The sequence below is a fragment of the Myotis davidii genome, unplaced genomic scaffold (assembly GCF_000327345.1).
Source record: "Myotis davidii unplaced genomic scaffold, ASM32734v1 scaffold865, whole genome shotgun sequence".
In the NCBI taxonomy this organism is placed as follows: domain Eukaryota; kingdom Metazoa; phylum Chordata; class Mammalia; order Chiroptera; family Vespertilionidae; genus Myotis; species Myotis davidii.
Window position 1 is genome coordinate 291,619 of NW_006296406.1, and position 11,723 is coordinate 303,341.

General features: G+C 38.6%; 1 protein-coding gene across 10 annotated transcripts in view; it reads right to left on the minus strand.

The window, feature by feature from the left end:
* CADPS2 (Ca2+ dependent secretion activator 2) overlaps positions 1-11,723 on the minus strand; it is a 313,909-nt gene that overhangs the window by 138,514 nt on the left and 163,672 nt on the right. For 9 of the 10 annotated variants that reach the window (XM_015568920.1, XM_015568918.1, XM_015568919.1 and 6 more), the window contains exons 10-12: positions 8,889-8,897; positions 4,458-4,594; positions 3,041-3,228 (exon numbers count right to left, since the gene is read on the minus strand). In XM_015568920.1, coding sequence (XP_015424406.1) covers positions 3,041-3,228; positions 4,458-4,594; positions 8,889-8,897 — 334 coding nt within the window. The remainder of the gene's footprint in view (positions 1-3,040; positions 3,229-4,457; positions 4,595-8,888; positions 8,898-11,723) is intronic. The other variant, XM_006771421.2, reaches the window with a different exon arrangement.

Consider the following 11,723-nt stretch of genomic DNA (forward strand, 5'->3'; position numbering starts at 1 on the left):
CATAGATATGTACCCGAGGCCCAGGAAGGTGAAAGGACTTGCTCAAGGTCAAATGGTTCATTAGTGGCACAACAGATGTCCCTAATTCGCGAACAGCCTGCGGCCTTCCCAGCCTGAACATACACTCGCTCCTTAACACTGCCTCATATGCAGAACCCTGCAGTCATTCTTCAGACGAAACCGGGGTGTTTGTGATATTGAATGGACCAGAGAAGATGTGTGATCTATCTGTGCCTCTTTCATATCCACACGCATGCACAATAGTGGTAGAGACGGCGATACACCTGGATTGTAGAGGGTTGATCAGGATGCCTTATGGATCCTAATAAAATGTCTAGTGGCTAGCAAACACGAAATTGAATTACAACTGATTAACACAAGATGATCTGTGTATTTTCAGGGCTGTATTTAGTATTTTAGATAGTCTATGATCCCTAGAATTGAAGGGTGTGTGTGTGTGTGTGTGTGTGTGTGTGTGTGTGTGTGTTTATAGCATATAAGTATACATGATACATTTCATAAGAAAGCTACGGATAAAAGGGTTTAGTGTTTGAACAAGTTAAGTCTTCTTAAAGGAGTTTGTGATTCTAACTATTACAAAACTTGGAAACAGACACATTACAGTGAACATACACAGGCTACCTGGGGGTAAAGATCATGTGTGGAATATTTGGACTTCATACTAAGTAGAGAGAATGAGATGATATTGAGAAAACCCAAACATTATAGCATGGGATCTCTTTTTAATTTAATAATCAAATGAGAATCATTGAAAATTTATGAAAGAGAGTACAGTAAAAATTAATCTGTAATTTAGAAGGCAATTGCCAGGCTACTATAGGGAGAAAAGCAGCAGTAGAGAGATGCATAAACACAGATAAGCAAGAAAAAACTGAAGGTCCGGATAAGGGTAGGTGCACGGAAATGGTAGAAAGACAAGTCTGAGGGGTACTAACGAAGACGGAACACAAACTGAGTCTAGGAGGTCAAGAAAAAGATGAACGAACAGTGAAGGGGCCATGAATGCAAGTAACAGTAGCATAAATAACAAAGCCATTCATTCATCCATCACATATTTACTGAACACTTTGTGTCAGGAGTGATACTTTTTGCCAGGCATTCTGCTAGGAGCTAAGAGAGGTACAGGCGCTGGTTTGGCGAGACGATGGATTTAATTTTATATGAGGGTCAAAAGTCCGGCAGAACATCCAAGTCCGCAATTGCTGATGGAGGTATGTTCTGTAGAAGAGTAACTGGGTTGGAATTATCTGCACCGAGAGAGGTCACAGTTGAAGCTGCGAGATCACTGAAGCTGAATGTTTCACTGAAGTAGGAAAGGTCTCAGAAAGAGAGCAAGTTTAAGAACAGATGTGAGAAAAAAACACTAGCCTGTACTTGGTGTCTGGAGGAACAGGACCTGTGAGCATAGAGATGGTAAAAAAAAATAAATGAGAGGAGAGCTGAGGTGGTGCCGCCTCAGGGAGAGAAGCAACACTTTAAGCAGCACAGGGTCTAGAGCAGTGGTTCTCAACCTTCCTAATGCCGCGACCCTTTAATACAGTTCCTCATGTTGTGGTGACCCCCAACCATAAAATTATTTTCGTTGCTACTTCGTCACTGTCATTTTGCTACTGTTACGAACTGTAATGTAAATATCTGATATGCAGGATGCATTTTCATTGTTACAAATTGAACATAATTAAAACATAGTGATTAATCACAAAAACAATATGTAATTATATATGTGTTTTCCAATGGTCTTAGGCGACCCCTGTGAGAGGGTCGTTCGACCCCAAAGGTGTCACGACCCACAGGTTGAGAACCGCTGGTCTATAGGATATGCCATAGCATCAACTTTCCGATGAGAGTCAGGGGAGTGAAGCTGGGGCAGAGGTGACTGTGTTATCAGGCACTCCATTTCAGAAAGCCTCACTGGCAAGCGAGGAGCCAGAAGCCCGACAGGGGAGAGGTCAGTGGGAAGGTAGCTTGACATGATGACAAGATGTAAGATGACATATAATGGCTTTTGACCACGCCACTGGCAGGCACAGTTCTAAGTGCTTGATATATAAGAATGTATTTAATCCCAATCACAACTGATGATTTTTGAGAGAGGTTCTATTGTATGTCTTTCTCAAAGGTAATGAAGCAGAGACACACAGATTCAGAAGCTTGCCCTACCTCACACAGTGCATGAGTAGCAGTGGGAAGCCAGGCAGTCTGACTTCAGAACATCCTGACCAATCTGTTATGTGGTGGGGCTAGGTGAAGCTTGGCCAGGCTTGTGGGAAGAAAGGAAAGGAAATGAGGTACTACTACTCCATCTCCTCAAGAGGGAGAGATGGCATCCTGGTGGAAGCAAGTGAAGAAGGGGATGGAGTAGTGGCACCTCATTTAGGGAGGAGCCCTTGGTTCTCCAGAACAGGATTCAGAAAAGACAGGGGGAGTGACATGGAGAGATTTTTAGCTCAGAGGTACACAGACTGGGGAGTCTGCATAATGTGATTTCTTGCCCTTCTGGTTAAGCAAGGGAAGAGGTCACTGGAGTGCGAAGGGTAGGTTAGGGAAGGGGCTGGGAGAAGACACTACATAAACTCCACTGTTTATGTTGCCTTATCAATGAAAGCTTATTCCCCAGTGGAAAAGCCAGCATCATTAGGAATACACAAACCTCTCAGCACCGCCTGCCCAGACACACACACGCATTACAATGGAAATTCCAATGACACTCAAGCTGTGCAGACCTTGGTCCGAGGTGGCCTCTAAGACCTTAGAGGTGACGTCTAATCAGAGATATGCTCTCTCTCACTCTCTCTTTTCAAAGTGGCTTCAACGGCCAAAAGGGACATTAACATACAGCCTACCTAAATTGACAGCATATTGATGTACATTTTTCCTTTGTGGGATTTTGTGTTTTTTTTCTCTCCAAAGAAGTGTTTGCTATTTAAAATCTGTTCCTAGGTGATAATGACAAAGCACACTGTTCACTCTTCCCAAGTCCACCCCACACCTTTCATTGTGTGTTTGCAAGTTAAAATACCTGTTGCCGTGCACATGAGAGGCGCAGAATGCAAAGCTGTAATGGAGCAGGGTTGGGTCAATGACAGCACCGTTCTCTGAGTGTTCCATCAGCTCTGCAAGGTAGCAGAGGTGTCTGTGGCAGCCTCGCACACCGTACCGGGCGCAGTACTCATCCAACACAAAAACCTGGCCGGGGCTAAACCAACCCTACAAAAAAAAAAAAAAAAGATTGTTTTTTCTTTTGGTACTGAGATCTGCTTTTCTGAAGGCACTGTTATGCATCATGAAGAAAAGCTTAATTAAAGTGTCTTTTTATAAATTTTTTAAAAATATGTATTTTATTGACTTTTTACAGAGAGGAAGGGAGAGGGACAGAGAGTTAGAAACATCGATGAGAGAGAAACATCGATCAGCTGCTTCCTGCACACTCCCTACTGGGGATGTGCTCCGCAACCAAGATACATGCCCTTGACTGGAATCGAACCTGGGACCCTTCAGTCCGCAGGCTGACGCTCTATCCACTGAGCCAAACCGGTTAGGGCTAAAGTGTCTTTTAAAATATATATATGTTTTTTCAATTTCAGAGAGGAAGGGTGAGGGAGAGATAGAAACATTAATGATGAGAGAGAATCATTGATCGACTGCCTCCTGCATGCCCCCCACTGGGGATCGAGCCCGCAATCAGGGCATGTACCCTTGACCAGAATTGAACCTGGGACCCTTCAGTCTGTAGCGCCGATGCTCTATCCACTGAGCCAAACTAGTGAGGGCTAAAGTGTCTTTGGGCATTTTTTTTCATTAATGGTACGTTTCTGGTTATTTCCAGAACATCGAATGTCATCAGTTTTTGAACTTATTTGGACACTGGAAACCTAAAATCATTCTCTCTCTATGGCCATGGAAGGTATGGGCACCTGTTCTCCATAACTGAAGGAATGCAAATGATCTTCTGAGGGTTAGATGAGACTAAAGCGTTCCTGTTACATAGACAGCCCCTGCCCTATTTATCCCTCTGTTTCTTTCCCCCTGCTAATTAGGTTGTCTTTCTAGGAACAAAAGAGAGACTTGAAAAATATATCAACCTTTGGTGAACAGAACTTAAACCTTACAATGTCTGTACAGGTGTTGGTAAATCCTGTCACGGAGGGTTTTTTATCTTCATTAAAGCCTTCTATTTTCATTCGACCTTCTCCAGAGGCACCACAGCTCAGGGTCTGCCTGAGTCTATTCTCCTGTCTATTGAGTGGCACAGCAGTGGTCTTCAAGTGTATAATTTTCAAATTGGGAAGCAATCGATTGGAATCCTTCACCCCTAACTCCAACTACAGTTATTAAACAAGTCAGGAATAAAATGCCGCTTCATAACAAGTATTTCTCACTTTTAAACCTCTTGAATTCTAACCTGTGGGGAATCAGACAGAAAGACTTGTACTCACCAAGCAAGAATAGGAATCATTCAGTCTGTGATCCAAAGTCTGCCTCTGGAGTATTCTGAAAAGGGAGGCATGGTCCAGCTTGCAAGGGTTTGCAGAAATAAACTCATCCATACCGTGTTTCTGAAAACGGTCTGCATCTGTAAATTCAGAAAAGCATGCATAATACAATTTATATTTCTGGTTTAATAATGGGTAAGTGGATTTTTTTAAAACCACAAAATGCATGCCTCATAATAACAAAAGATTACCTTCTATTACATAAAATAGGATGAATTCAGCATATGAACATCAATTGCAATTTTTGGGGAGCCCACATAAAAATGACAGGGAAAAATTTACAAGTCATTTGAAATGAGGTGATGAAATCCTATTTTCTTTCAAAGCTACTTCTAATACTCATCACAGAAATAACAGTATTTTTCAATTTTAGGAAAACTTGATGCATTTTAAGTACATATTGACTGAGGAATGACTAGAAAAGAACCCAAGTCTATTCATAAAAAACGGCAATGATGGCTAGAAGCCTGCTTCCCAAATGGCAAACTAGGACAGAAATGAACACACAAGCTTTAGCTGGACCACTTCCAGTCCTTTTTTTATTTGTATGGAGCCTTTAATGGGACCAACCTTAATGTAGAAATGGCAATGAATGCTCTCAAGCTTCAAGTTTAAGAGACATGAAAAAGGGAGCATCATGTTTGTGCAAATATGCAGACAAAGCCTAAGGTTCCACACGGCACTTCAATCAAAGGCCCAAGTTCATTGTTCTTTATAGATTGCATCTTTCAACGCCTGTAGACCCCGCGGGTGTATCAAAAGGCAAGCTTTTATGATTGCTTTCATTAATGGCATGTTTTGTCAAAGTCTTCAATGTGAGTTATTTACTAAGGATAGAGAGAAAGAGCCACACGCCACCCCAAAGAAGTGCTGGGTGTTACTACATTAGCTCTGTTGGAAATGGTGCGCATATTGGTCAAGCAATCAGTTATCAAGATAAAAGGGGACTCTCCTCATAATGGTAGAGCTGAAGCTCCATTGTTCCTTAAAATTCACAGATAGACCTCAGTTCTGGTCATCACAAGAAGCAGAGCCCTAAATGTAAGCTAACTGTGGTTTTTAAAACCTACACGGTGCAATCCTAAAGTTGCAAAGGAAAGGAGACAAAAGTTTATTGATTAAACCCAATTATAGAGTCAGGCTCATAATAAAACTCAATATTGATCTGTGGACATGATGCTAACATAATCAGTCACATTTAGATATTTAGCCCAGATCATATTGATCCATGTCAACTTCAACTTTCAGCCATATTTATGGATGGAAGAACTATATAATTCAAACTGAAGGGCCTTCAGAATCACATTTTAAAAAAGAAGATATACAAACTAATATATATCTTACAATATCAAAAGGTGGATGTAGCGAGCAACGAATGTCCATTTATTATGATGAAAGGTAGGGGCTATAATCCATGGAAAAGTAGCATATGTATCCCTTTACATGTAATACTCACCTGGATGGTTAAGTATAGGACATGTGGTAAATTAGTATTAATTAGATGAACACTAAACTAAACTCCTTTTCCTGAACTCTGAAATGAGACAATTCAACTTCCAATGTATTTTATTCTTATGTGTGATACTTTTAATATAAAATTAAATGGAATAATGCAAAATAATATCAGATGAGAATGAGGCAGACTGTTGAAAGCTGCAAGGCACATCTAAACCCAGAAGATTGTTTTATTTTTAAAAAATTATCTTAGAACCTTTATTTCTGCATTTAGCTGAGTATAAAATCTTTGAGTATCACCTTTATGATATTAAATTACTAGTTTTATAAAACATCTGCTGAATTTTATGCATTATTTTTTTTCACCAGAGAAGGTCATAACAGGAAGTTAAAAATAACACCCATTAATGGCTTATCTGTTGAGAAAGGATATGTAATAGAGAGAAAAAAAAATCCACAATTCTCAATTAACTATAAAGGTTTGTAGGAGAAAATTTCTATTTTAAAACAATAGGTATACAGTTCTTAAATAAAATATACAAGTTCCTGGAAAAAAACGAACCTATGGTTCATTTCAATAATTAATCATATTTTCAAAAATAAATGTACTTTATGAGGCATCTTCCTCATGAAATATAACTCTAAACCATAAATGTGACAAGGCTTTCTGAGTCATATACATAAAGGGATAATGACTGCCAACAATTGCCATTAGTGATAAAAATCATATTCAAGATAGAAATTTAAGTCACATATACAAATTCTATAGTGACAGTGAGAGAACAACACACTAAAAATTCTCTAAAAAAAACAAACACACACAACCCTCCACGGTTATAATTCTATGACAGTAAAATGTACTCTTAGGGATTATCCCATCTTCAAAACATAGGCTGTAAAGATCAAGCTCCTCGACTTCTTCCGTTCTATGTCTGAAAGCACAACTCAAAGTATTTTATGTGAATATACTTCACTGTGCACTGTTACACCGAGAAGGAGAAGAGGTGGCCATTCACTAGCATTGACACTACCCAGGTGTCCAGACTGGGACTTGAGTACCAGAGGACTCAGAAGATGGTGCTGCTAGTTAATGGTCACCTCCTCTGCAAATCCCTCAGCTGATCGAAGCAGCCATGAACATTTTCAAATACAGTAACTTCGTTTGAAGTTGTCCTATGTTTAGGAGCTGGCCTGGAGCTGCATTTGCTGCTACCCACACCTGACCATACTTTCCTTTTAGCGCAAACTCTCATTGAGCTTGAAAAATTTGCAGGGAGTTAAAAGTGCCATAGAGAAGTACACACCACTTCTCTTTATAGCATACCTAGAGCTGCTAATAGGAAGAGCTTGATGTTAAAAGTTTAAGTAGATTCCTTCTGAGATCCGTCAATCTCAGAGGAAAGTAATGATGGGGAGAGAGAGAGATGAACTAAAGAACGCAGATACATATAAGCAATATCCATGGACACAGACAATAGTGCTGTACCTGGGGGGGGGAGGGGTGCAGGGTGGAGGGGCTTAATGGGGGCAAAAGGAGACATCTGTAATACTTTCAACAATAAAGATAGATTTTATAAAATTTCAGTAGGTCATCCTGGTGGTATGTTTGTGTTTTACGTATGGATGTTTTATGCTGAGACCGAAGAGAAATGGTTGACAGATATATTAAGTAGAAGTTTGTTCACACCTCTGTTATTGACCCAAATGATTTCCTAGCTTGTTTCTGTTAAACTGATTAAAAACTGATGTATGGATTTACACATCTTGCTTTCTGCAGCAAGTAACATGTAATATTTTCACATGATGACAATTTTAATCAACACATACAGACCTAGAATCACAGGCCAACTATACCAATATTCAACATTTAGTTAAAATAATATATTCAATGTAAAGCAAGACATATTTTACCTTATGTGTGAAATTTAACTTATCAGATCAATCAGGAAAATTAGCTTATATAATTAAATGTAAATTTATACTCTGATTTAAGGATTAAAAATTGGCTCAAAATCGAAAAGAAGGTAACTTTTCTGTTTAATTTCTGACATTAATTTTTGACTGGAAGTCAACTAGCACTGTGTCTGATTCTATATTATGAAACATACACACTGTATTATGCTACATACATGAGCTAAAATATAAAATGAAAAATAAGGTGCTTGCATATTAGTTAAATTTGAGACAGCAAAGAAGGATAGTTTAACTAAAGAATGTCCCATAAGTCAGGCTAAAGGCAGTGTCCATCCTATTTCAGAATTTCTATATATCCTGAGAGCAAGGAAATAGAGAAGAATAGATTATCTTATCAGAGTAATATATAAGAACATGCCATTATTTCTATCCTAAAAATATAATAAGGTTGTCTTCCAATAAGCTAGATTTTATTAGTTATTATTTTGTTCTGACTATCCCTAAATATCTGGTATGCTTAGTTTTGAAAACAAGCTTTCTTTTTTAAAGTTATAACACAGAAAATTCAGGAGAAGAAATGAATTAGCAACTAGTCTTTCTACTTAAATTCACCCACTGTGAATATTTTAAGTATAATTCTATCTATATTTTTAAATTTTTTTACTTAGTGAAAATACTATCACATAACATAATTTAGCATTTTTCCATTTAACCTTATTGAGCATTTTTGCATGCTATTTTATCACCTTTATAGACATTACCTTTATACCCACATGAATGATAGGTAATAAAATAGGTTGTTTCTACTTTTCTATTGGGCAAAAATAGGCATTTTGTTTCATAAATGGTAAAGTTAACCTAAATATTCTAGGTTTACCTAGAGAAAAGGAGATTGACATTGTAAACAAGGTCACGATACTCCTTTAAAAATTGTGTCATTACCTAATTTTTATACAGTGAAGCAAAAAACAAACAAACAAACAAAAAAACCATGAAAATACTTACCCTTACCAGCTATCAGTCAGCAAAAAAATCAAAAAAACAAAGCATCGTTAAGTGGGTTAGGAACATATTTCTTTCTAAAGCTAGTCATACTAATTTTATTATTTTTCTTGCTGTCTATGAATGACTCTAAGAATTGTTCTTCCAAGAGAGCAATACTAGGGCGGGACTTGCTGCAGTGGCCCAGTGGCATCTCGGCGACAGGCCACACTCAGCATTCTCATTCGCATGAGGTAGAAACACATTTTTCTCCCTTCCTTCCTTTTTTATTTATTTATTTTTCCTCTTTAAAGAAAGATAAAACAGCAGAGTCTGCTCTAATGGAAAATTTTACCACAAGCCTAGAATACAAGAAAGCTGTCGTTAACCAAACTGAAACAGTTTGGCTTTTTAGAAGCAACTTAGTTGAGAGTAGAACAAAATCTTTAAAGTTAAAACAGTTAGCTTTTCCAGAAGAAGTTAATCAAGGGGCAAAAATATTTAGTTCCAATTAGCCTGACCAATACTGCCTTGACAGCACACATCTAACAGTAGAAGGTTTAGCCACAAAAAGATTGCATGGTGCTCTGAATCAATTGATCATTAGAGCCTTAATTCATGACTTCTGTATTGTAGAGTCATGGCCTTAATTTTCTAGGCTAGTGGTTCCTGACCACATTTCTCGCCTCTCTGTGCAAGATGGGTGATATCCATGAGCTCGGAACACTCCTTGGGCATTCCTTGCACTTAGGATGTCAACAGAAGTGAATGAGTGAGATATTTTTACAAAAATAATTTTCAAGTCATTGTAACTCACTGGTCTCAAATGGGGATAATTCTTCCCATCGGAACCCTGGCCTCTTGAACATTTGGAAATGTGTGGAGATATTCTGGTTGTCAGACCTAGGTTGGGGGTGGGAGGGCGTACTCCTGGCATCTAGTGGGTAGATGCCAGGGAAGGTGCTAAACAACCCATAACATACAGGACAGACCTTCCCCAAGCCCTGAAACAAAGAATTATCTGGCCCAGAATGTTAACGGTGCCAAGGATGAGAAATCGTGTTCTAACTTACAAGAAATAATCACTATACTTCTTTCTGGTCAGGATGGTATAATTAAAAACAGATTTACCCTCCCTACTTGAAAGAACTAAAAATTAAGAAAAAAAAACTGTTCTTAAAACATTGGGCATCAGCCAAAATAGGAGAGAGATTCCTAAGCCACGGGAAACATGAGGTGAGCCCTGCAGTTCCGCCCCCTCCCTTCAGGATTCAGTTGAACCCTAATCACCTCATGCCAGTGAGGCAACCACCGGAGGCCAGGGGCAGATCCGTTCTGAAGGATTGGCGGGGATAGTGCCCACGACTCACAAGAGCCCGGGACAGCTCTTGTTCCCAACAGTCAGAATATAAAACCTCAAAATGCAGGCCTCACCAGTTGAGTCCTTAAGAAGACTCTCGGTCCATGAGTGGGGAAAATTAATCCTGGATTAGATGCTGTTTGGTTCCACCCACCAAAACTTAAAAGCAAAACCTGAAAGGCTCAAACAATTAAGCTCAAGAAACTTAATTTTAACTGTGTCTTAGAATAAAGGTCAAGAACATTTTCATGAAGAAAACCATACCAACGAACATCATAATCAAACTGCTCAAAACCGGTACAAAGAGAAAAATTTTAAAGCAGCCAGAGGAAAAAATACACATTATGTGCAAAGGGACAAACAAAAAAGGTAGCATACTTCTCATGGCGGGTGGTGGTGGTGGTGGGGGAAGCAACTTAATTGAGAGTAGAACAAAATCTTTAAAATACTGAGAGAAAAGTCTTTCAAAATAACGGTAAAAACTTTTTTTCATATATAAAACAAAAACAAAATTCATCACTATCAGACATGCCCTGCAAGAAAAGGCAAAGGAAGGCCTTCAAGAAGAAATAAAACCTCTCTCCAAGAGAATGAGGAGCACCAGAAGTGGGTGAGTATGTACCATTTCCCCATATTATTTAAATTTCTTTAGAAGGTACCTGTTTAAGTCAATAATGCTAATAGCAATGCATTGTGGGATTTCCCACAGAGGCAGAAGTTAAATGTATGACCAGACTAGCTCAGAGGCCAGGAGGGAAGGAATGGAAGTCTACTCCTGTAGGGTCCGCATGCTATGCACCAAGTGATATCACATGATGATGGACTGTGGTAAGTTTAAAGGTGTACCATTTAACCCCAAAGCACAAACGTGACTGGAGCTCATATTTCATCTGTAATCATTTGACGAAAGTGCCTTTAAGATGTCCAGATGTGATACTAAAGGGTGCCAAAAAGAAAAGGGAGTAGTTATTTGAAGCATAACAAGTAGGAAAAGAAAATGCACGTCAAGATGTTACTCCCCTACAAAAGAATCTTGCGAGTAAAAGGTGCTGATTGAAAAGTCACCGTTTGAGCTTAAATTTATAGACAAACGGATTTATTTCAGGAGAAACTAGAGAAGTTTTACAAAGGAGCAGAATAAATTAGAACCTTTGGGCTAATGATTATAAAAGTCATGCTTGAAATTGTTTCTATCATTACATAATTTGTTATTAATCACTTATAAATTCAAGTGAAAAATATATTTGTTTTGACTTAATAATTTTTAGAGAGAGAGAAAGAGAAATATCAATTTGTTGTTTCACTTACATTGCTCATTGGTTGGTTCTTATACGAGCCCTGACAGGGGATCAAACCTGAAACCTTGGCATATCAGGACGACACTCCAATCAACTGAGCCACCCCGCCAGGGCCAAAAAATATAGTTCTCAATGACTTCAATTAGCACTCAAAAATTGACATAAATATTAAGATATTTAGAAAAAGAAAGCTGGCTTCCT